Genomic DNA, 22456 nt, shown 5'->3' on the forward strand with positions numbered 1-22456 from the left:
TAAGCGCTCATCACCTGATACGTAACGCGTTCCCGAATAAATACAGGATTTGAATAAACACGACATCGACACAAGTGCCCGGCTGTTCGCCATTGTTGTAAGATTTGGATTAGGGAACCGAGTAGTTCAGCGAACTGCGCATTGGTGTCGAAAGGTGCCTTATCTCCTGTGGCTTGATATTCGGCTGTTCCGATAAGGCACCTTTACATTAGCTACAAGCCATGCGCCTTTCGAGTTCCCCCCTATCCCCCCCAGCTCACTTCTAACCCTCAATCATGCAGAGACGGAGAACCATGCCTCGTCAACGGACCCATGTCACAATTGACGCCCCTGGGCCCGGACCATCGGCAGAAAAACGTCACCAAGAACGAATCGAGCAATACCAGAGCCACTGGCATGAGTTAACTATGGTAAGATCCCACGTTTCCAAGTTCTTCCGGCTCTCGCTTGTTCACTGTTCACTGTTCCATTTATAGGATTTGCCCCAGCAACTGTCCCGAAGGTTGGCATATGTTCTTTGCTCTCACTTCCCGCAAGTTGACAGTTAATGGCTTCTGGTATAGACACAGTGAGCTTTTGGGCCTCCCCCAGAGTCTGAGTCCGTCTGGAATTGATCGCATGTTTCAAATGAAATAGTCTCCATGATTTCAATGGTGAGCTTTCCTATATGGTAATCGCATCCTTGACAAATATTCTTCAGGCCGGGGCCATAGGGACTGGAGTCTTTGTAGGAATCGCGCAGGCGCTCCGGCATGGCGGGCCATTGGGGATGCTGCTCGTATGATTCTACGTTGTCTCTTGCAGTCTCGTGTTTTTTGACACTCCGCACATAGGGTTACACCATCATGGGAACTGTTGTATACGGAGTAGTAGTATCTGCGGCGGAGATGGTGTCCTTTCTGTAAGTGTACTTACCACTCGGCTCCTATCTGGTGGTATCCCTGACAACGTTGACCAATTTGTTTCAAGCCCAAATGTCGGAGGTACACAACCGTGCTTTCTTTTGGGAATAGATAACAAATATAAATCATAGGAATAATTAGGCTCGCGGACTTGTATGTCGATCCTGCTCTTGGTCAGTATCTCAACCTCTTAAAGCGTTTGGCCAGTGCTCATCTCCATGCTGAAGGTTTTGCGATGGGATGGAACGCTTGGTAAGGAATAAGACAACTCTGACATTCGACCCTCCACCTTATGACCCCCTATCTGCAAAGGTACAATTGGGCAAGTGAGTGAGGCGTGTGGTTGATCCTGACTATTGCCGCTTACTTTTGTGACATTGCCAGTTATTCTACCCGCCGTACGTTGTTCGCCTCTGCACGCCCTTAATCGTTTGCGTACATTGACTGGCTCCACCTAGGAAATTAGTGCTGCTGTGACGTTAATGCAGTATTTCACTGATGATCATCGTTTGTGAGTACAGTTTATCTCAACACAACGACGTTTCCTTATGGTATTCAGGGTGTATCTGTGGGTGACCATGATGGCAAGTCGTTCCCAAAAAGCATAGCCCCCCCGGTCCCTGAGCGCCCGACTGCATAACCAGCTAGTCGTCTCTGTAGGGATCAATTGCTTCGGTGCTCGCTTGTATGGCGAGAGTGAATTTTGGTTTTCTTTTGGTGTGTCAATGTTTTACTCGCATCAGTACCTCACCGGCTAACTAAAGCATTCAGGGAAAATTATTCTCATCATAACACTATGTATGCAGAAGAAATCTTGTTTGATTCTCAACCTCTGCTGAACTTACATAATTTGGCAGTCATTATCTCATTATGGCTGGATCTTCGGAAAGGACATTATGACCTGAAACAAGACGGTTATGCTCGGGGGGACGTACTCTCTGGTCCGGGGTAAGTTGATACACAACAGGGGAAGTTATCCAATGGTTTCACGCGACAATACGGCGACTACAAGTCCCATAGGATCCAGATTTTGGAAGAATCCCGGCCCACTCGCTCAATATGAGAACATAGATGGCGCCACGGGTCGTTTCCTGGGTTTTTGGGCGGTTCTTATGCAGGTGGGAATCAAATGGGCGGGCGTCGTGTGCCGTATGTCACGCCGTTTCCTGTCAGGCTGCATTCTCCTTTTTTGGGGTTGAAATTCCAGGCGTTGCAGCAGGTGAGGTTAGTACTGCAAAATAGCAAACATCAATAGTCAGGTCATCTAAACATGCATTCAGGTTATCAACCCATCTCAGGTGCGTTACATAACGTCTTGACATTCGGGCAAAACATCACCCGTACTTTATCCCATTCACCTTTTACTGCCATGTTGTAGAACATTCCCCATGCGGTCCGAAGAATCTGGGTCAGGATGTGAGTTTATTCACCTGAATTCACATCATGCTATCTAACGGCCACTATCACCACTGCTACTTTCCCAGCTTCTTGTTCTACGTTCTTTCTGTGATTGGTGCCGGGCTGATCGTGCCATACGATCACCCGGACCTCCAGAAAAGCGGAACTATCTCATCACCGTGAGTACAAACCTGGCTATCCCTTTATGCATATAAACCCTCATCTGTTGCAGGTTTGTCATTGCTCTGAGGGCTGCAGGCTACAAAGGGGTGACTATTTCTGCCCGCATCCTTCTGTCAGTCGTTTTGAAGTAATTGGTCTCCCATCCACCTCGTTTTAGCTTGCTGCCGCAGTAAACGTGGGTTTCGTGACATCTGCATGGAGCGCTGCTTCGTCAGATATCTACATATCCAGCCGGTACTTGTTCTTTCTGGCTCGCTGCAACCATGCTCCAAGGGTCTGTGGCAAGCTATTCCATCGCTCGAGCGAATCAAGTGCCAACCATAATGGAGATCAAGAAGGACCGGTTAGTGATGCGCCTTCGCCTAGCCCTGACGCGGAGCAAACGGTACATGAAATTGGTATCGAAGAACGCAATTCACAGACGCCAACTCAGGCACAAGTTCAAGTACGCGACTTCGCCGACAATCGTGACAGAAATGGGGCACTAGGCGCGGTTCGTAATGAGAAGCTATTTAGGAGAAAGGCTTCTATTTATTACCTTTTCATCCATAGGGGGACCAATTAGCGGCACCTTTGTTCTCTTATCCCCCCTCCACTAATTCTACAAGTCATAGCCCTCGACCCACACCGTCTACAGAAAGTACCAACGCAAACCCATCGAGTCTGATGCAGGGGCCGATCTCAGACAGACAGGCTGCTCCGGGGATTTGGCCATCTTGGATCTCTTTTAAGAACATATTTAGGGAAATTCCCATGGCAGAAAAGCAGCGAGAGAAGACTCATTCTAAAGAAAAGACAGTTCCATGGGTGGTGAGTCTGTCAATGTGCATCCAGTTACCATTTGATTGCTAATGAGATGCATTATCAGGGCGTCTTGGTTGCAGGCCTCGTCGGGCTGCTGGCATATATGGCTTCATTACCCTCATCTGGGCGTCCGGGAGAAGTCAGTGGTCCAGCTCAAGCCTGTGAGTGATCCCACCGCCACCATACACGGGGGCGCCTGCCTCACCATTCCCGTTCTAGTCAACTACCTCTCGTCGATGACAGCTGTAGCTGCTCTGCAGTCATGGATCTGCATGATGATCACCTACCTTAGGTCAGTGCCTCGAAACTCCAACTGGCTCTCTGACAGATCCAGTGAAGATGGTACGAGGGAGTCAGAATTGCCGAAGAAATGCGAGGGACGAAATTTCGGACAACTGCAAGCCAAATTAAGCGACACAGAAGTCGGTTCCAGCCCTGGGTATGTCACCTCATTCTTGCTATTCTTCACGTCCTGACGCGTGTGAACAGCTTGCGATATATGCGCTAGTATTCTGTGTGTTGGTACTCATGTTCAATGGCTGGTAAGTATCAGACAGGAGCTGGATGCATCCCCCACCCAACTGTCTTGAATTTTTGACGGGACAGGGCTCTCTTCACACAAGATGCTTGGTACATTGGTGTGTGTCACTTCCTCCACACAAACGGCGCGCACTAAACCTATTCAACGGATAGCATTCAGCAATTGTGACCAGGCCGCTGACATCCCTATCGGTTACCCAGAGTTATGGCCCATAATTCCTAAGTTTCTCCCAGCCTACTTACCTTTGGTGTGTTAAATACATTCGCTCAAACGACCTTGGCCTCACACATTGACGCTTCATCTTCCCAGGCTGTATTCCTTCTCTTATTCTTTTCGTACAAGCTAATTGTCCAGACACGAGTAGTTCCTTATGCTGACATGCCATTCGAGAAGGGGACACCTCTCGAAGATACCCGTGATGGCGATAAGGAATGGTTTTCTGGCTCAATACCCAACCATCTTCACGGATGGAGATTGTGGTGGTATTGGGTGGGACGCGCTGGGTATCACTTCATCTAGTTCTTAGTCAGCTTCGGAGTGCGAGCGAAGGTGACACTCGACATGCATCGATGTAGCGCGTCACTTGCGACGTGTCGCGATAATTATACCACACACCAATCAACTAGGTTTCGAAACTTTTCACCCTCGTGTTTTTTTTTCAGACGGTGGCAGTCCCGTCCATATATTCCGAATATATATTCCCCCTAAGATCTTGCATATAACGTTATACCATGTATATCAGGCGAATGGTGGCACCTCAACGCTCCATTCACTTGGAACAATTCCAGCCTGACGATTAGTAATCTCCCCAAGCATCGCTTTAGTTATCGGCCCAAGTCCGTCCTTGCCGGTAGGAACCGTTATATTCTTCTCTTTGTATCCAATGCGTTCTACGGGGCAAACAACCGCAGCCGTTCCTGTGTTTGGGTGTCAAAATCAAGTTCCTTTACGGATGAGTAGCGAGAAGACTTGCCTGCACCAAAAACTTCTAGCAAACGTCCTTCATTAGAGGCATCGGCGATCTCATTCATCGTAATCTGACGCTCGGTAACGATCAGATCGTTAGGTAACCCAGGGATGTTGAGCTTTCCCGAAGCATGGTCCTGGGCGAGTGAGATGATAGAATCCCGCGTGACACCAGCCAGGATCATATCACCCAATGGCGGTGTGATGAGCTCGGTTGCTGTGAATATGCATTTATTGGGGGAATCCGCTGTGAATCTTTATCACACACCTCCGTCCTTTCTCTTGAGGACTGTGTGTGCAGATCGTCAGAAGTTAATGGGTTTTGGAAGCGAGGGAAGGGAACGGCATTACCTATGAGAAGATTCATCGCTCCGACCTTTAAACAAAAAAGAGTACTCGATTGGACACGGATGGTTTGCCCCAGAATAGGAACCCTACTCGCCTCGGTCACATAATCTTCTCCATCCTTGTTGTACAGCCATAATATCTGATCGAATCCTTCTTTCGCCGCGGCAGCCTGGGGAACGAGGCCACCGGCATAGTTCGAGCCAAGTTTATACGCGCCCGTCCCCCCGGGGAAAGCACGGACGTACTTTGTCGTCGCCAAAAGTGAAACGGGCTTGAAGCCGTTTTTAAAGTACGGTCCAACGGGGGACATTATTACGAAAAGGAGAGCATCTCTAGAGGGTGCAACCCCCAGGAAGGGGGTTGTTCCAACTAAAGAAGAGAGGAATGGTGAACACTGAAAAGAGAAGATACGAATTTGAACGGGATATTTACTGAGAGTTGGTCGAATGTATAAACTATGATTTGGTTCTTTAGGAATCCAATGAGCGTCCAGAGCAACAAGCTTCTTAATGAGCTCTACGAGAGCCCCCCCGTTAAAGGTCTGACCCAGAAAGGAAGTGTCAATCGCAACGGCCGATATTCGCCGAATAGGCAGAAATGAAGTTAGCGTACGGGTAAAGCGGCTCGAGAGGCGCTCTTGTTCATTCGCTTCATGTTCATATCAGGCCGGAACAGCGAGACGCGGTCGGTCCCATTCCGGTAGGCTTTCATGCCTTCGAAGAGGGTTGGCGCGTAGTGTAACACTGTTGAGCTCGGTTCCAGTGAGAGAGGACGGTCTGAATGAGGTGGTTGTTTGAGAAGGAGGATAAACCTTCACAGTTAGAATTTTAGGTCGGGACGAAAAGTGGGAGAGCCGCACAGGGATGTATTCGTGGGGTACCCCAGCCAGTCAGCGCCGACCACTGTATTGAGAGCATATGGTCGGTCTAGGGAGAATGATCTTCGTGATAAGCTTTTTCTGCGAGAGCCATCTTCTATAAATGACTCACAAAGGACTTTCCAAAACTAAGCTGACTGGACGGTAGAGGTGTTTTGGGGTGAAGGGAGCGTTCGATGATAACATCCTCTGCCTATTATGCACATAAAACCCTCAGATATCCCTTGGGCATTTCTCTAGCTTGGGAACTAACTACGATGTCAGGAATAGGACACGGCTCCCCAGTAACATCGCTGAGAACATGTCCAGGGGTAGACGGATGCTTGTTCAATCGCGAAGCGGCCCATGACAATTTTCTAGCCCCGTGAACCAAAAATGCCAGTCGGGTACCAACGCCTGACCGTAAACTTGAACGCAAACAAGAGGACATCTCGCCCTCTCTTCGGGGCGAAAGGGATAGCAAAGGGAAAACTAGAACTCAAATTGGGAACCTTCCCACGCTCCTGTGATCCTGACTTGCAACCCCTTGACCTTAACTTTCGGATTTGACGTTGTGGCCTCAGGCTCTTCACAACCTTCTTGTATCAATACACTCATCTCTTACTTGAAGAGCTTGCGAGCGTGTTGGACCATACCATGCCGATTAACCAACCTTCTAACCAAATCAAGTCAGCATCTCGGTCCCGTCCTCGATTCTCGCTGGTACTGGAACTCTAACACAATTGGTTTGCTGATTGCGGTGGTGTGAACCCCTGCGACGTTCTTTTGGATTCCTGCTTTTGGCTTGCCAATCGTCTATTCGTCACTTTCCCAAACTCTAAAGATTGACAAACGTGTCAATCGTGCGTCTAAAGAAAGGCGGCAAGCGCTTTGAGGTACACAAGTGTTTCCTTGTTGGCATCGACATCGTGAATGACATGTGTATGCTACTACCGACGCTAGATTGCTTGTTACAAGAACAAAGTACATGAATGGCGAAACGGCGTGTGCGAGTCATCCCTTAAGCATCACGTCATTTGGGGGCTGTTGCTCATCTAATTTCTTTCACATTATCATTATCATCAGGGAAACCGATCTGGATGAAGTAATGCAAATAAACAATGTGTTCTTTAACGTATCAAAAGGACAAGTAGCCAACAGTGACGATCTCAAGAAAGCCTTTGGGAAGACGGAGGTGAACGAGATCGTCAAGGAGGTGCGTTCATCCGATCGTATTCCTCACCAAATACCCACGACTATCTATTACAACTCCAGATATTGAAGAAAGGCGAGCTACAAGTCGGCGAGAAGGAGCGAGCCCATGAGTTGGAGAATCTCTGGAAGGAAATAGCAAATATGGTTGCGGAGAAATGCGAAGACCCATCAACGTCGCGTCCTTATCCTGTAGGGATCATCGAGAAGGCGATGCATGAGGCAGGATTTAGCGTGAAGACGGGAAAGAGCGCAAAGTCTCAAGTATGTGGTTTTTTGACAGATTCCCAGTACCGAAGCATACGCTCAATCTATCTTCATGGTAGGTTCTTGACTGCGTTAAAATATTGCAAGAAAAGTCGACCCTTCCTATTCGGCGCTCGAAAATGCGCGTGCGAGTGACGATGCCAGCCAAAGACGGGAAGAGATTGAAAGAAAAAGTGATCGAAGGTGCGGAGAAAGTTGAGGATGAAGACTGGGGGGGCCAGGATGAGTGGGAAGTGGTGAGTCTTTATACGGTATCTACCAAGAGACGTAAAGTAATTGTTGATTGGACGATGACTCCTTAGATTATGTTAATCGACCCCGGACAGTTCAAGGTGATTGGTGAGTTGCTACAGAACGAGGTGAAAGGGAAAGGACGGCTTGAAACGCTTGAGCAGAGGGTCGTAGCAGAGCCTTGAAAAGTCTAGGAGATCATAAATACAATCCTCTTCGGAACATGGGAATGGACTTTTTTGCTATGCGCTTCTGGGTGAACCAATTGAAACTTCTTCTTCATCATTGACATCAGTCGAGAGATTCGATCGCTTTTCCCGGAGTCTTGAGCTGTGCCGCTGCAGTTTCACCTTCACAAACATGAAGTCAAGCAGCTAGATCACACTGGTACTCAGGGCTAGGTCTTGGTGAGTTTACTAGCCCGAAAAAGATTGCAACATAGGACACACAGTGTTCGATCGGCTACCTGCAGCCTTTCGGGGTCGTTGGCTTATTTGTTCCTGCACGGGATCATTGGTTGGTTCGCATATAACATCTGGAATCTCCGGATTTCCGGTATCGTTTGGCCAGATAAGGCACCAGGAGCGAGATGAGGGTCGGGCCGTTCTTAGGTCCCAAACGTTCGGCTAAGGGGGAGACTGGTATACAATATATACAATTGGTATTTATCAAACGTTACGCACAACATTACAACAAGCAACAGAGTAAAGAACTTGAAGCCCCCATTGTCAGAGGCAGGCTTAAGTATTAGACACGAACGTAGTACAGGCAGCACAGACACGAGACATGAGCGATACTTGTGAACTTATGAGTAGAAACTGGTAAACGGTGATCAGTTAGCCCGAAACTAGTCTTCTCTCGAATCTCGATCATCACCTGCTTATATCCTCTCCCCCATACCGTACCACCGCCACCCACTTTTCACCCCCTCGAGAATCGGGGCGCTCGGACACTGAGAGCTTTCGAGAGCTGGACATCCCTGACGTGTTCTTCGAGCAGGGCAGATGAGCGATTTGCGGTGAGGTGAACATACAATGGTCACTTGGATATTGCAGCGGTCCATCCCATGTGCAATTAGACTACACAGAGCACTAGTGAGCGAGACCACTTGTCTTCTTTAAAGTGGGAGTTGCTCGGACGATTAGGATGGAGATTTCACAGAGGGTGTCAAAGTTGCGCTTGAGCATGGATCCCGAAACATGGGGTTGAGCATATTGCGCGCGAATCATCATTGTTCGGCATTCCATAATTCGCTTCGACCCAATATGAATCCGTGCCCAGTCTCTTTGCCTCTGTAAGCACTCATGAATTGCAACTAGATCAAGAAGTCATCCACTACGATAGCGATTTAGCTACGGTATGTTTTCAAGTCATGGACAATTCCGCGGCAAGGCCGTCGACCTTGACCCTAAAGACAAATGATCGACCTGTCGACGACTTTCTACTATCCAACGCCTGCCTTGGAGGTGGCTAACGATTGGCAAGATTGGACACCCGGGGACAGCGTGGCGAACGAGGGAACGAAGGGGCTATTGGCTCAGGGCTCCCCAGTTCCCATCCTCCCACTGACCACTGGTCGGTCCGACCGCTGCGTCACCTCTTCTGCCAGTGGTTCTCATGCCGCCTCAGCCAGTTTAGAAATGAGAGCATGGGGCGGGAAAGAACGACCAAGGAACTGTGGAAGATGAAAGAATACGTCGAGAATGTTGGTGTCAAGACAACTGGAGAGTGAAAGGTTGGATACCCTTTATCAGTTATTTCTATATTACAAGGGGAGAAAAAAAAAAACAATCTCACCTCAGTTCCGTAGTACATGAACTGAGGAAAGGACATCAAAGTGAATTTTCTCGCTTTATAAGCGAGGCGCTTTGAATGGCACACAAGCATGGTAGTAAGTTTACCAAGAAAGGTAACATAACGCCACAGGCTTAACTCCGTGAGTTGGGTCATAGCACCCTTCACTTACTGAACTCAGAAGTCAACCAGAAATACGAAGCTCTTGCTTTGATAAGCTACAATAAATATAAAGTAAGCCCCTCCCCCACTTTATTTCCATTGACTGGTTCAGCTAACCCAATAAGACTAATTCCCAGACAAAACAGCGCAGCCTCATTACTCGCTTCCTGCATGACGGTCTTATCGAACCTCTTATCTAATGTTCATCAGGAGGGTAGAAAAGGAATTCGCTGGACTCCTTTGGGGAGGATGCAGGTAAACACCTCCATTCCCAGCTATTCTATGATCCCAAGGGTTCCATATATGGCCACCACCCCTCTTCTGAGAACGGCCCTGGAGGATACAACAACGGGCCACCCAGGCTACAGATTGACGCCGATAAGATCAATCCGCATCCTATGCCTTACGTAGCTATGAAGGTATGCAAGGAAAGGAGTTGTCGTGAAGGCTGCTGCGGAAGTCATCGGAGCTGTTTTGGGGCCTAGGAACCTCGCGATGAGAGACTTCAATCAAACGTGATTCAAATTGGGAGCATTTATCGTGGGAAAATTTGATTGAATTAAGTAGCCACATGAACGCGGGCGCCCGCCGCCCGTTTGTCGTTCGCGCCAGTTCCTTCACACAACCAAACCAACGGGACGAAAGCTTTCTCGAGGGATCATAGACCAAAATAAAAATAAAAATAAGGGACCCACTTCTACTGGCCGAATCTCCATATTCTCTCACTAGGATAGACCTTGCTTGATCAAATGCCGACTTCTTACTACTCATTAGCGGCCAAATGGCTCATCCAAACATTATTCGTCTTTCTTCCATTCGTCGCCTTTTTTGTCCTCCTCTCTAAACCCGGTCGAAGGCCATCGTTTTATTATCGCTCTGTAGCGATTCTCGTGTTGGGAGATATAGGTCGTAGTCCACGAATGATGTATCATTCCGAAAGCTTTGCTGGACATGCTTTCGAAACGTTCGTCATTGGATATAAAGGTGGGTGTCGTCGTACATCGGTTGCATGAGAACACGAGAGGAGGTTGCTGATTCGTTGCTTATTTTCTTTGTTTGGATATATTGCTTGGGATAGAGACGGAACCTCCTGCGTCGTTGCGCTCTCTACCCAAAGTCCGCTTTCTCGGACTTGCTCAATTCCCAAAGTTCATTTCGTCCCTACCGCGATCATTCTTCGTCATTGTTGCACCTCTGAAAGTCCTTTTTCAAATCATTGTTGTCGTTCATGCATTATTCTTCCGATTGCCATATACACCTCAATACATCATCGTTCAAGTGAGTCCTATATATTTCTCTTCTTCTCTGCCTGGGGGGTTGATTCGTGGAGCTGACGGATTTCTGATTTATCCACCTAGAATCCTCCGACGATTCCTACATTAGCTATCGTCCAATGTTTCGTCTCTTTACGCAATTGTAGACTTATCATCGATTGGCACAACCTTGGATATAGTATTCTCTCTATTAGGCTGGGGAAGGAGAGTAAACTCGTAAAGATTGCCGAATGGTGAGTGAGGGCGTGTGGAACTCAGTTTTTTGGATTTGGGGCATATCACTCACGATGTTGTGTGTGATCATTTTTTGTTTTTGCGTGGATGGTTAGGTTCGAGAGAACGTTCGGGCGGAGTGCATATGCACACTTGTTTGTTACAAAAGCGATGCGAGATTCCTTAGTTGAGGGGTGGGGTTTACGGTAAGTAAGGCATTCTTCGTCCGTTTGAGATCGACTCATTAAGCTTGCCTCAATCAGAGGGCACACTGCTGTCCTGCATGATCGTCCGCCAGCCCATTTCCACCCCGCTTCGCCTGCTGAAATGCATGAGGCAAGTTACCCACAGTTGTCATATAAGGGCTTATTCCCACTATTCCTCTCTCGATTTTGTTTGCTAGCTAATAACCAAATTCCCTCATCTCCAACCCCCAATATTGACCACTTTCTTCCCACCCTATTCCCTCCCAACGTCATCGCCCTTCACCAAAATCTCCGCCTCTCACTCCTCTCCTTCCACTTCCACGACTGGAACAACACGAAAGTCGCAAATAACCGCATCAGGAAAAACAATACCAACTTCCTCACTATTTGTCTCTCCATCGTCGTCATTCACATCTTCCGATGCGTTGGCTGCTTTAAGAGAGGACAGACCTGCGCTTGTTGTGACGTCTACTTCTTGGACGGCCGACGAGGATTTTGATTTGCTGATTGAGGCGTTGAGGAGTTATGAGGGTGTTGCGAGGGAAGTGAATGCTGGGACTGATCGAAGGGAGGAGGAGCCTGAGGAGGACCGGGAAGAGGCAAATGGAGAGGAAGGTTTGGGAAAGGAGAAGGAGAGAGGAGAAAAAAGGAGTGGGAAGTTGCCGAAGTTGTTGATGCTTGTGACAGGGAAAGGGGAGAACAGGGATAAGTATATGGAGAAGATTATCAGACTGGAAATAGAGGAGAAGTGGGAGTGGGTGAGGTGTAGGAGCGTTTGGTTGAGCAGCGGGGCATATCCGATTTTACTTGGTGAGTTAGTCTGGATTGCTATGACCTTGTTGGTATTTCATTTGATAACTGGACGGTGTTGTGCCTGCGCCCGTTATTTAGGTTCCGCGGATCTTGGAATTTCGTTGCACAGCAGCTCATCGGGATTGGATTTACCTATGAAAGTAGTTGACATGTTTGGATGTGGCTTGCCGGTATGCGCGCTTCATTTTGAATGGTGAGTCACCTCAATTTTCAATTGCTCAGTTATCTTTCACTTCCTCGATGGCTCGCATGGCTGGGGGATGCTCCCTTGATCTGGACATCTCGCTGATGCGTTAAGTAACTGTATTCATGGCTGACTTCTACGTTTGAATAGCCTTGATGAACTGGTAAGAGACGGAGTGAATGGAGTCGTGTTCCGCACTGCCTCCGAGTTGGCGGGTCATTTACAGGTATGTGAATTGGTTCAACAACAGTGCTTTTTTGATGATGGATCATCGTTTTTGACCGACGCGCTTCTCCTGTGGCCGGATCACATCGCCCCCCTTCCTTTGCTAGCGTCTCTTGCTCTCCTTTCCGAACGGTAAAGAACTTGAGAATTTGCGGACGTCTCTTCGGGAGAGTATTACCCGGTTCACCCGATATCCTAGTGCTCACCACCCGGACCCTTCATTTTCATGGGGGACTTGGACGGAGAACTGGGACCGGATTGTGCGGCCATTGGTTGTGGCGGATGCCCAACACCGATAATGTAGGAATATATTGAAAGTATAATTTTCCGTTGTAATTATCGGACGGCTTCTTCCGAATTACCTAATTCTTGAAAAACCCTTCAAAAGCAAAGCCGTTGGGGCAATGTACTGATCACATGATTTGAAATTCCATGAATAGTAAGCGGTCCTCTTTTCTAGTTCCGGTCAATCAAATTCTGAGTGATTCCCATTCATAAGAAAAACAATTGTCGCAAACTAGCTCGTCAGTTCCCTTCACACACCATCATCATCACCGTTTCCCTCTCTCTTTTAGACGTCGTGCAACTACGTTCCTCAGTGGCTTAGCACCTAGGACTCAACATGACACGGACATTCATCCTCGGTTCACGAGCATCCCAACTCGCCAAAGTTCAAACGCTCATCGTCCGAGATGCTCTTCAAACCGCTTTCCCTCACGCCACTTTCGACGTCCGGTTCATGATCACGGCTGGTGATAAGAACCAAAAAGATGCTCTGTACTTGTTAGGAGGCAAGAGTTTGTGGACAGAGGAGCTGGAGGTTGCGTTGGGGAAGGGTGAGATTGATATCATCGTTCACTCGTTGAAGGATGTGAGCACGGTTTTACCGGATGGGTTTGAGATTGGGGCTATTATGGAGAGGGAGGATCCTGATGATGCGTTTGTGTGTAAGAAAGGATTGGGGTATACGTGTTTGGGCGAGTTACCGGATGGAAGCGTGGTAGGGACCAGCAGCGTGAGGAGGGTGGCTCAGTTGAAGAGGGCCTACCCGAAGCTCATCTTTCAGGATATCGTGAGTTTTCGTTTGGTTTCTGAGCCTTTATGCAGTTACCGACGAGTTTTGGGTTGCGATGCTATTCATTGTTATTGTTGTCGGTTTTTTAGCGTGGCAACTGGTAAGCTTTCTCTTCCCACTTGATTCTTTACCCTCCGAACCTCAACCGTTCATTCCCCCTCCCCAGTGACACTCGTCTCAGAAAACTAGACGACCCCAATGGACCCTTCACAGCCATTATCCTGGCAAGCGCAGGTTTGATCCGTTTGGACCAAACCGATCGAATCACTTCATCTGTCACCCCTCCTACATTATACCATGCTGTCGGTCAGGGAGCATTGGGAATCGAATGCCGAGATGATGATGTTGAAGTGAAAGACTTCTTGAAAAAAGTTATCAGTCATTATCCGACAGAGATGCGATGCCGGGCCGAGAGGGCTTGTCTGAGAGTGTTGGAAGGGGGATGTTCGGTCCCCGTAGGTGTCGAGTCGAGTTTCGTTCCCGCGTTCTCTTCCGCCGCCTCTTCTGAGGAAGGGGATGGAAAGGAAGTTGTTGGAACCTTGACGTTGACTTCTACTGTGACGAGCCTTTCGGGGGAGTTGCAAGTCGCCCAAATGATTTGCTATGAAAAAGTATGCGGATTTGATGATGCGGAGAGGCTGGGAGAGGAGGTTGCGAGGGCTTTGATCTCTGGCGGAGCGAGAAAGATTTTGGAGGAGGTTAACGTGAAGAGGGCGGAGAAGCAGAAGAGGGATAAGGAGGCGAAGGAGTCAAGTAAAGTTGAGCCTCCACTGGCTCATGTGGATTCGTTCTTGAATCAGCCTCGGAAGGGGGAGGTGGCTACACCGGTGCAGGTGGATGCCAACTCTACTTCCTCAACTCCCTCGTGGATCTCGTACTTTTCCACATTGTTCTTGCCGATATCCGTTGAGCCGAAGGAGACATTAAGGCAGCTGCCTGGGGCTTGGCCCGAGACATCATAGTATCCCGGAGCCATTCCCCTGAACTTGAAGTGGTCTCCAACTCCGCCAAACCCCCCCCCCCCCCTTCTTCACCCGGCGAATGGAACAAAACCATTCTCCCACCTTCCCTTATTCTTGTATCAACCTACTCTCCCACAAGCTAATTTTCGGGGAATTCGCCATTCCCGTGTGTACTTTCCCCTTTTCACACTCGCTTTCCAAAAGGAGCACATACACACACGCACTGCTTCTGCACGATTTCTACTTTATTTTATTTTTTTCTCGGACGACAAGTACTTCTGAGTGCGTTGTTGACCATAGGGATAGACCGATCGAATCAGAACGTTCAAGTTAGCATGCACTTGCCCTTCCACAACCTTTTCTTAATTCGCTGCCTAAGTGGGCACCGGGCCATGTGCAGAATGTACTTCAATAGATACGCATTCAATTTTCCACCACGTGCATGGGAATTGGTCATTGACACTGAGTCGAGTCGTCAAAGCAACAACTAATGGCACAACTTCTCAAACAGGCATCTCAACTTTCTCTTCACACCGGGAGTCTTGCTCCTCAAGCGAGAGCAACTGACGCGCAATCCAAAGCCGTACACTTGCCCGAAATTCTTATATACGTGTTTCAAGAATGCGACAAACGCACCCTGGCATCCTGCGCAAGGGTCTGCAAGACGTGGAACACGTATTCTGTTCGCCTTCTTTGGAAAAATATTAATGCGCAGCAGGCAATATTTGGGCCGCTATGGCCAAATCGTTGGGTAAAACCAACTGCCAATATACCTGCAATCAGTTCTGATACCTGAACCTTTCCAGAGCACCGAAGAACCTCCCAAAAATGTCACCCTGCTGAGAGGCATCCTTCGTTGCATCGAATGGACGGAGCAACTTTGCATAAATTTTATGAAACCTTCCGAGGAGCGCTCCAACAAACCTCAGCCTTGGGCTGTGCGATACAAGACGGTAGTAGAATTCATCCTGATCGCGCCCCTCTTTCACAAACCACACTTTCCACGCCTTACTGAATTGATTTGTAACTGCCATTCACCCGCTCTGCGGGCTCTCCCTTACTGGCTTTCACCAGGACTACTCAAACTCGAGCTGCGGGTGAACCAAACGGACGCTTTAACCTCCCTGATCCTTCGAACATTGCATGAGCACACCCCTCGTTTGACTTCCTTGAGTGTTTGCTTCGGTGATGACAAGTCCATTAGCTACGCTTCCCACGATCTGTCTTCCATGTTAAATGCCCTCACTCAGTTGGAAGTCTTTAAAGCTCAACCGTCCCTAGTTTTTGAGCCCTCCATGTGGAAAGAGCTGGCTTCATTGCCAAATCTCAGATTGGTGGAAACCCGCTACCAGTTCGAACACCTACGGAAGGAGAAGTTCTGGCATGTAGGTACCCTGGAGGATGTGGATGATCCATTCCCGACCCTGGAGTGTATAGATGGGAAGATCCCGAATGACTTGGTGCCCAAGGTCTTTGGAATGCGAGGAATCTTCAAACTGCGCCATTTAAAAATATGGGTACTGGATGCCCCTTCCGAGCTAACGATTCAAACGATCTTTCAAACGATACCGGCTTATTATAACCAACTTGAAACGTTTTCGGTTGAGCTGTCAGCTTGGGAATCTCCTCGCCATGATTTGACTACCTTTGTATTCGAGCACCTCAAGACATTCTCGCTCTGGACACTAAAACCCTTCGTCATCGCGCCCGATGCGTTCGTCGAGTTCACTCAGCGTCATCCTGGTCTTCTTTCCTTGACATTGAACTGTGAATGGGACACGGAAACTGGCATTGCCCCCGGCGTTGTACCCCGCATCCTCAAAGCTTGTCCGTCCCTCAGATTGTTGCACATTTATTTGCACGGTAGCCGTCTCGCGATACGGCTCGTTGATGAGGAAATACAAAAGTTGCGTGCTGAACACGGCTTGCAACTCGATGTCAAACAAGCGTAAGTTGGTGGTAATGGAAGTTGGAAGAGGGTGGCTGCTCTTCAGGAGAACTGATGACGTCGTCTGCGTGCAACAATCATACCTGGAATCTCCTTCATTCGCCCCCTACTTCGATACCCCGTAGCCCCCATAGCCCCCATCAACTTTCCATGTTCTTTTCTCCTCGTCGACATCAACCATCCAAAGTTGCCGGTATCCGTTGAGTCGAAGGAGACATTGAGGCAGCTTGGCCCGAGGCATCATAGTTTCGATCGGGAGACTCACGTTCCCTTTTGACGAAGGCTAAGTTGCGGCACATGCCCCCTCCCCCGTCTATCCTGGAGCCATTCCCCTGAACCTGAAGTGGTCTCCAACTCCGCCAAACCCCCCCTTCTTCACCCGGCGAATGGAACAAAACCATTCTCCCACCTTCGTCTCTCTTCCCTTATTCTTGTATCAACTTACTCTCCCACAAGCTAACTTTCGGGGAATTCGCCATTCCCGTGTGTACTTTCCTCTTTTCACACTCGCTTTCCAAAAGGAGCACATACGCACACGCACTGCTTCTGCACGATTTCTACTTTATTTTTTTTTCCCGGACGACAAGTACTTCTGAGTGCGTTGTTGACCAGGGAATAGATCGATCGAATCAGAACGTTCAAGTTAGCATGCACTTGCCCTTCCACCCTACCTTTTCTTAATTCGCTGCCCAAGTACTCCTTTGAGTCTTTCTTATCCCCACCGGACCATGTGCAGAATGTACATTCAATAAACGAATAAACGAATAAATTCGGCCAACTCCGCTACAAAGCAGCTAAGGTAAGACATACTAGCCGACCTCGTTGGTCCGATCCAAAGGAAATTAATAACACACAAAAAACATAGCGAAAACCTAACAGGCTCCGACCAATTTCTTAACTACTCCTTTCCAAACTTTCAACGGCCCCCAAACCCAGAATAAAACCCCAAATTCTCCCTGCCAAATGAATGAACCCGGAATGCCACACATGCTCCAACGCGGATGCGCAATGAGAGGACAAAGCCGGAAAGCGACGATGGATGAAAGGGATGTGCCCTAAATACCACAAATTCGCCCCATGAGGCCAAAATTGAGAGTCGTGAGAAGAACACTGAGGGGAAAACAAAAATGGAATGAAGTCAATGATCCGCATTCAATTTTCCACCACGTGCGTGGGAATTGGTCATTGACAGAGTTGAGTCGTCAAAGCAACAACAAGATGGCACAACGTCTCAAACAGACATCTCAACTTTCTCTTCACACCGGGAGTCTTGCTCCTCAAGCGAGAGCAACTGACGCGCGATCCAAGGCCGTACACTTGCCCGAAATTCTTATATACGTGTTTCAAGAATGCGACAAACGCACCCTGACATCCTGCGCAAGGGTCTGCAAAACGTGGAACACGTATTCTGTTCGCCCTCTTTGGAAAAATATTAATGCGCAGCAGGCAATCTTTAGGCCGCTATGGCCAAATCGTTGGGTAAACCAACTGCTAATATCCCTGCAATCAGTTCTGATACCTGAACCTTCACAGAGCACCGAAGAACACTCCCTGCTGAGAGGCATCCTTCGTTGCGCCGAATGGACGGAGCAACTTCACATAAATATTACCGAGGAGCACCTCAACGGCCCTCCTCAGCTTTGGGCCGTGCGATACAAGACGGTGGCAGAATTCATCCTGATCGCGCCCCTCTTTCGCCAACCACACTTTCCACGCCTTACTGAATTGATTTATGACTGCCATTCATCCGCTCTGCGGGCTCTCCCTTACTGGCTTTCACCAGGACTACTCAAACTCGAGCTGCGGGTGAACGAAACGGATGATTTAGCCTCCTTGATCCTTCGAACATTGCATGAGCACACCCCTCGTTTGACTTCCTTGAGTGTTTGCTTCGGCGACGTGTCCATTGACCCCGCTTCCTACGATCTGTCTTCCATGTTAAATGCCCTCACTCAGTTGGAAGTCTTTAAAGCTCACCCGTCCCTAATTTTTAAGCCCTTCATGTGGAAAGAGCTGGCCTCATTACCAAATCTCAGATTGATGGAAACCCGCTACCGGTTCGAGCACCTACCGAAGGAGAGGTACTGGCATGTGGGTACCCTGGAGGATGTGGATGATCCATTCCCGACTCTGGAGTGTATAGACGGGAAGATCCCACAGGACTTGGTACCCGAGGTCTTTGGAATGCGAGGAATCTTCAAACTGCGCCATCTAAAAATATGGGTACTGGATGCCCCTTCCGAGCTAACGATTCAAACGATCTTTCAAACGATACCGGCTTATTACAACCAACTTGAAACGTTTTCGGTTAAGCTGTCAGCTTGGGAATCCCCTCGCCATGATTTGACTACCTTTGTATTCGAGCACCTCAAGACATTCTCGCTCTGGACACCAAAGTCCTTCGTCATCGCGCCCGATGCGTTCGTCGAGTTCACTCAGCGTCATCCTAGTCTTCTTTCCTTGACATTGGACTGTGAGGAATGGAGCACGGAAACTGGCATTACCCCCGACGTTGTATCCCGCATCCTCGAGGCTTGTCCGTCCCTCAGATTGTTGCAGATAGGTTTGCAGGGTAAGCGTTACGCGATGCGGCTCATTGATAAGGAAATACAAAAGTTGCGTGCTGAACACGGCTTGCAACTCGATGTCAAACAAGCGTAAGTTGGTGGTAATGGGAGTTGGAAGAGGGTGCTGCTCTTCAGGAGAACTGATGACGTCGTCTGCGTGCAACAATCATACCTGGAATCTCCTTCATCCACCCCCTACTTCGATACCCCGTAGCCCCCACCAACTTTCCATGTTCTTTTCTTCTCGTCGACATCGACCGTCCAAAGAACGATCTGCCGGTATCCGTTGAGTCGAAGGTGACCTTGAGGCAGCTCGGCCCGAGCCATCATAGTTTCGGTAGGGAGACTAACGTTCCCTTTTGGTTGCGGCACATGCCTTGCCTCGTCTATCCATTGGCCGGAGCCGTTCCCCTGAACTTCAAGCGGCCTCCACCTCTGCCAAATCCCCCTTCTTCACTCGGCGAGTGGAATAAAACCATTCTCCCACCTTCATCTTTCTGTTGCTCTTATTCCCCCACAAGCCAATTTGCGGGGAATTCGCCATTCCCATATTTACTTCTTTTTACACTCGCTTTCAAAGGAGCACATACACGTACACACACTGCTTCTGCACGGTTTCTACTTTACTTTTTTTTTTCCCGGACGACAAGTACTTCTTCCGAGTGCGTTGTTGACCAGGAATAGATCGTTCGAATCAGAACGTTCAAGTTAGCATCCACTGCCCTCCCACCTTAATCCGCTGCCTAAGTACTCTTTCTTGTCTTCGTCCTCTTCGGGCGTCATCTTGTACTTCAATAGATACGCGTTCAATTTAGATTTCGTGCGTGGGAATTGGTCAAGCGTCGAGTTCGTCAAAGCACAAGTACCAGTGTTTCAGATGACACAACGTCCCAAACAGACATTTCAACTCTCTCTCCACACCGGGAGCCCTGCTCAAGCGAGAGCGACTGACGCGCGGTCCAAAGCCGTGTTCTTGCCCGACATTCTTATATACGTGTTTCAGCAATGCGACAAACGCACCCTGACATCCTGCGCAAGGGTCTGCAAGACGTGGAACACGTATTCTGTTCGCCTTCTTTGGAAAAATATTAATGCGCAGCTGGCAATATTTAAGCCGCTATGGCCAAACCGTTGGGTAAAAACCAACTGCCAATATCCAATGCAATCTGTTCTGAAATACCTGAACCTTTCTAGAGCCTCAAAAAACCTCTCGAAAATTTCCCCCTATTGAGAGGCATCCTTCGTTGCATCGAATGGACGCAGCAACTTCGCATAGTTTTTGCGGATCCTTGCGATCCGGCGGATTGGGCCGTGCGATACAACACGGTGGCAGAATTCATCCTGATCTTTCGCAAATCACACTTTCCACGCCTTACCGAATTGATTTGTGACTGCCACACGGGTTCATCCGCCCTGCGGGCTCTCCCTTGCTGGCTTTCACCAGAACTACTCAAACTCGAGCTGCGGGTGGACGGAACGGATGCTTTCACCTCCCTGATCCTTCGAACATTGCATGAGTACACCCCTCGTTTGACTTCCTTGAGTGTTTGCTTCGGTGATGACGAGTCCATCAGCCACGCTTCCCACGATCTGTCTTCCACTTTAAATGCCCTCACTCAGTTGCAAGTCTTTAAAGCTCAATCGTCCCTAGTTCTTGAGCCTGGCGTGTGGAAAGAGCTGGCTTCATTGCCGAATCTCAGATCGGTGGACATCCTCAGCGACTTCGAGTGCCTGGGTCATCGCACACCGAAGAAGTTCTTCCGTTACTGGCATGCGGATCCTGCACCCCCGACCGTGGATGTGGATGATCCATTCCCGACTCTGGAAAGTATAGACGGGGACATCTCAGCTGACTTGGTACCCAAGATCTTTGGAATGCGAGGAATCTGCAAACTGCGCCATCTAAAACTAGTGATACAGGATGCCCCTTCCGAGCTAACGATTCAAACGATCTTTCAAACGATACCGGCTTATTACAACCAACTTGAGACATTTTCGGTTAAGCTGAAAGCTTGGGAAGCCCCTCGCCATGATTTGACTACTTTTGTATTCGAGCGCCTCAAGACATTCTCACTCTGGACCACAAAGCCCTTCGTCATCGCGCCCGATGCATTCCTCGAGTTCACTCAGCGTCATCCTGGTCTTCTTTCCTTGACACTGACCAGGAGTGACCAGGACACGAAAGCTGGGTTTCCCCCCGACATTGTACCCCGCATCCTCGAAGCTTGTCCGTCCCTCGGATGGTTGCACATAAATTTGCAGGGTTCGTGTTTCTCGATGCACCTCAGTCATGAGGACATACAAAAGTTACGTGCTGAACAAGGCTTGCAACTCGATGTCAAGCAAGCGTAGTTGGTGGTAATGGAGTGGGGCATTCAGGAGAGACTGATGACGTCGTCTGCGTGCAGCAATCATACCTGGAATCTCCTTCATTCGCCCCTACTTCAATGCCCCGTAGCCCCCCCAACTTTCCATGTTCTTTTCTCCTCGTCGACATCGACCGTCCAAAGAACGATGGCTTTAGTAACATGGTTATTTTTATTTCTCTACTCTCCTTTCAAATATATTAAATCACTGGATGATGTGGACCTTTCTTCCCTGCGATTTCATTCCTGGCTTTCGAAAGTATAGATGGAGCCATCCCCACATACTTGGTACCCATGGCCTTTGGAGTGCCGGGAATGTGCAGGCCCTAAATTGACGGGTGGGCGATGACCCCCCCAATCCAATCAATCTTTCAATCGTTCTCAGTCAAGCTTAAATATTGGGGATATCTTCGCCATGATTCAAGTTTTTAACCAGTGCCTTTGTATCCAAAAGCCTCGTCAAAACCTCAGTTGAGACCGCGGCACCCTCGTGGATATGCGACCCGATAAACCCTGACCACCAGCATTCTACCCCGTATCCTCGTGCGTATCTCTACGGGAACCGTCTTCCCCGATCGCGTTGCTTCATGAGGAAATACCGAGTTTTGATATTATCGACGGCTTGACGTCGTGAGGGTTCTGCCATACAGAAGCATGATCTCGTGTGTCGTACGACAATCCATCCCGCTGGTCTACTGACCAACCGTGCGGTGTGTTGTAAACGCGGCGTTCCAAATATGGTAACCCGCTTGAGCGGTTCACTCGCAACCCAGATGTAATATAGAAAGAAATATATCTAAAATACACACGGCGCTCCAGCGCCCGTATTTATACTTCTCAACAATATTCCAGGCTCTTCTATGCCCAGCGCTTACGCAGGCGCCTAGTAACCCCTAGAATATTCCCGGATATTCCGGTTCAGTTTCATCATGTGACTCGTATTCCAACACGGTGCCATT

General features: G+C 48.7%; 9 protein-coding genes across 9 annotated transcripts; 8 read left to right on the forward strand and 1 right to left on the reverse strand.

Moving 5' to 3' along the window:
• The first annotated feature begins 35 nt into the window (after nucleotides 1-35).
• EI90DRAFT_3080714 (uncharacterized protein) lies at nucleotides 36-878 on the forward strand. Its single transcript, XM_039061907.1, has 4 exons — nucleotides 36-410; nucleotides 477-502; nucleotides 564-778; nucleotides 834-878. Exons 1-3 carry the CDS (start codon nucleotides 276-278, stop codon nucleotides 634-636), a joined length of 234 nt encoding a protein of 77 aa, XP_038910390.1. The 5' UTR covers nucleotides 36-275; the 3' UTR covers nucleotides 637-778; nucleotides 834-878.
• On the forward strand, nucleotides 478-4716 carry EI90DRAFT_3158109 (amino acid permease-domain-containing protein). The gene is made up of 29 exons (XM_039066161.1): nucleotides 478-502; nucleotides 564-653; nucleotides 701-778; nucleotides 834-901; nucleotides 970-983; nucleotides 1034-1075; nucleotides 1130-1154; nucleotides 1215-1228; nucleotides 1287-1300; nucleotides 1361-1413; nucleotides 1462-1486; nucleotides 1547-1619; nucleotides 1674-1700; nucleotides 1760-1850; nucleotides 1915-2020; nucleotides 2076-2126; nucleotides 2183-2200; nucleotides 2281-2318; nucleotides 2387-2479; nucleotides 2533-2569; nucleotides 2641-2976; nucleotides 3036-3293; nucleotides 3352-3448; nucleotides 3507-3579; nucleotides 3627-3726; nucleotides 3777-3829; nucleotides 3894-3925; nucleotides 3981-4075; nucleotides 4138-4716. Exons 2-29 carry the CDS (start codon nucleotides 642-644, stop codon nucleotides 4345-4347), a joined length of 2133 nt encoding a protein of 710 aa, XP_038910391.1. The 5' UTR covers nucleotides 478-502; nucleotides 564-641; the 3' UTR covers nucleotides 4348-4716.
• Nucleotides 4167-6155, reverse strand: EI90DRAFT_3292876 (branched-chain amino acid aminotransferase II). The gene is made up of 9 exons (XM_039067355.1): nucleotides 6132-6155; nucleotides 6002-6068; nucleotides 5755-5918; nucleotides 5575-5683; nucleotides 5237-5511; nucleotides 5146-5170; nucleotides 5063-5083; nucleotides 4802-5011; nucleotides 4167-4745 (listed from the first exon to the last, which is right to left on the reverse strand). Exons 2-9 carry the CDS (start codon nucleotides 6057-6059, stop codon nucleotides 4567-4569), a joined length of 1041 nt encoding a protein of 346 aa, XP_038910392.1. The 5' UTR covers nucleotides 6060-6068; nucleotides 6132-6155; the 3' UTR covers nucleotides 4167-4566.
• Nucleotides 6156-6587: 432 nt separating this feature from the next.
• EI90DRAFT_2978182 (Shwachman-Bodian-diamond syndrome protein) lies at nucleotides 6588-7893 on the forward strand (the record flags this gene model as incomplete). Its single annotated transcript, XM_039055932.1, has 7 exons — nucleotides 6588-6687; nucleotides 6843-6894; nucleotides 6962-7005; nucleotides 7085-7214; nucleotides 7274-7474; nucleotides 7537-7713; nucleotides 7780-7893. The coding sequence occupies exons 1-7, from the start codon at nucleotides 6656-6658 to the stop codon at nucleotides 7891-7893; spliced, it is 750 nt and encodes a 249-aa protein (XP_038910393.1). The 5' UTR covers nucleotides 6588-6655.
• Nucleotides 7894-10413: 2520 nt separating this feature from the next.
• On the forward strand, nucleotides 10414-12878 carry EI90DRAFT_3147152 (uncharacterized protein; the record flags this gene model as incomplete). The annotated part of the gene is made up of 9 exons (XM_039065504.1): nucleotides 10414-10648; nucleotides 10743-10942; nucleotides 11023-11171; nucleotides 11268-11357; nucleotides 11415-11625; nucleotides 11699-12167; nucleotides 12249-12363; nucleotides 12505-12580; nucleotides 12687-12878. 9 exons carry the CDS (start codon nucleotides 10414-10416, stop codon nucleotides 12876-12878), a joined length of 1737 nt encoding a protein of 578 aa, XP_038910394.1.
• A 304-nt stretch (nucleotides 12879-13182) lies between these two features.
• Nucleotides 13183-15065, forward strand: EI90DRAFT_3080732 (porphobilinogen deaminase, dipyromethane cofactor binding domain-containing protein). The gene is made up of 3 exons (XM_039061908.1): nucleotides 13183-13651; nucleotides 13744-13754; nucleotides 13821-15065. Exons 1-3 carry the CDS (start codon nucleotides 13202-13204, stop codon nucleotides 14614-14616), a joined length of 1257 nt encoding a protein of 418 aa, XP_038910395.1. The 5' UTR covers nucleotides 13183-13201; the 3' UTR covers nucleotides 14617-15065.
• Nucleotides 14862-16653, forward strand: EI90DRAFT_2604986 (uncharacterized protein). Its single transcript, XM_039053311.1, has 2 exons — nucleotides 14862-15367; nucleotides 15423-16653. The coding sequence occupies exons 1-2, from the start codon at nucleotides 15107-15109 to the stop codon at nucleotides 16566-16568; spliced, it is 1407 nt and encodes a 468-aa protein (XP_038910396.1). The 5' UTR covers nucleotides 14862-15106; the 3' UTR covers nucleotides 16569-16653.
• A 617-nt stretch (nucleotides 16654-17270) lies between these two features.
• Nucleotides 17271-19364, forward strand: EI90DRAFT_2604988 (uncharacterized protein). Its single transcript, XM_039053312.1, has 3 exons — nucleotides 17271-17363; nucleotides 17430-18043; nucleotides 18098-19364. Exons 2-3 carry the CDS (start codon nucleotides 17642-17644, stop codon nucleotides 19223-19225), a joined length of 1530 nt encoding a protein of 509 aa, XP_038910397.1. The 5' UTR covers nucleotides 17271-17363; nucleotides 17430-17641; the 3' UTR covers nucleotides 19226-19364.
• A 605-nt stretch (nucleotides 19365-19969) lies between these two features.
• Nucleotides 19970-21783, forward strand: EI90DRAFT_2605730 (uncharacterized protein). The gene is made up of 2 exons (XM_039053313.1): nucleotides 19970-20266; nucleotides 20328-21783. Exons 1-2 carry the CDS (start codon nucleotides 20223-20225, stop codon nucleotides 21481-21483), a joined length of 1200 nt encoding a protein of 399 aa, XP_038910398.1. The 5' UTR covers nucleotides 19970-20222; the 3' UTR covers nucleotides 21484-21783.
• Nucleotides 21784-22456: the final 673 nt, after the last annotated feature.

This window comes from Cantharellus anzutake, assembly GCF_015039405.1.
Source record: "Cantharellus anzutake strain C23 chromosome Unknown EI90scaffold_82, whole genome shotgun sequence".
Taxonomy (NCBI): Eukaryota; Fungi; Basidiomycota; class Agaricomycetes; order Cantharellales; family Hydnaceae; genus Cantharellus; species Cantharellus anzutake.

Excerpts from the sequence above, each read along its gene's own strand:
- EI90DRAFT_2605730 (XM_039053313.1), top strand. The coding sequence starts at position 20,223 with ATGCGCAGCTGGCAATATTTAAGCCGCTATGGCCAAACCGTTGG. Across the intron at positions 20,267-20,327 it reads CGCTATGGCCAAACCGTTGG|CCTCAAAAAACCTCTCGAAA; the intron begins GTAAAAACCAAC and ends ACCTTTCTAGAG.
- EI90DRAFT_2604986 (XM_039053311.1), top strand. The coding sequence starts at position 15,107 with ATGGCACAACTTCTCAAACAGGCATCTCAACTTTCTCTTCACACCGGG. Across the intron at positions 15,368-15,422 it reads CGCTATGGCCAAATCGTTGG|AGCACCGAAGAACCTCCCAA; the intron begins GTAAAACCAACT and ends GAACCTTTCCAG.
- EI90DRAFT_3080714 (XM_039061907.1), top strand. The coding sequence starts at position 276 with ATGCAGAGACGGAGAACCATGCCTCGTCAACGGACCCATGTCACAATT. Across the intron at positions 411-476 it reads ACTGGCATGAGTTAACTATG|GATTTGCCCCAGCAACTGTC; the intron begins GTAAGATCCCAC and ends TTCCATTTATAG. Across the intron at positions 503-563 it reads CCCCAGCAACTGTCCCGAAG|ACACAGTGAGCTTTTGGGCC; the intron begins GTTGGCATATGT and ends CTTCTGGTATAG.
- EI90DRAFT_3292876 (XM_039067355.1), bottom strand. The coding sequence starts at position 6,059 with ATGCTCTCAATACAGTGGTCGGCGCTGACTGGCTGGGGTACCCCACGA. Across the intron at positions 5,512-5,574 it reads ATACATTCGACCAACTCTCA|TTGGAACAACCCCCTTCCTG; the intron begins GTAAATATCCCG and ends TCTCTTCTTTAG. Across the intron at positions 4,746-4,801 it reads GCTAGAAGTTTTTGGTGCAG|GAACGGCTGCGGTTGTTTGC; the intron begins GCAAGTCTTCTC and ends ACCCAAACACAG.
- EI90DRAFT_2604988 (XM_039053312.1), top strand. The coding sequence starts at position 17,642 with ATGAGGCCAAAATTGAGAGTCGTGAGAAGAACACTGAGGGGAAAACAA. Across the intron at positions 18,044-18,097 it reads CGCTATGGCCAAATCGTTGG|AGCACCGAAGAACACTCCCT; the intron begins GTAAACCAACTG and ends GAACCTTCACAG.
- EI90DRAFT_3080732 (XM_039061908.1), top strand. The coding sequence starts at position 13,202 with ATGACACGGACATTCATCCTCGGTTCACGAGCATCCCAACTCGCCAAA.
- EI90DRAFT_3158109 (XM_039066161.1), top strand. Across the intron at positions 3,926-3,980 it reads ACAAGATGCTTGGTACATTG|CATTCAGCAATTGTGACCAG; the intron begins GTGTGTGTCACT and ends TTCAACGGATAG. Across the intron at positions 4,076-4,137 it reads TCCCAGCCTACTTACCTTTG|GCTGTATTCCTTCTCTTATT; the intron begins GTGTGTTAAATA and ends TCATCTTCCCAG.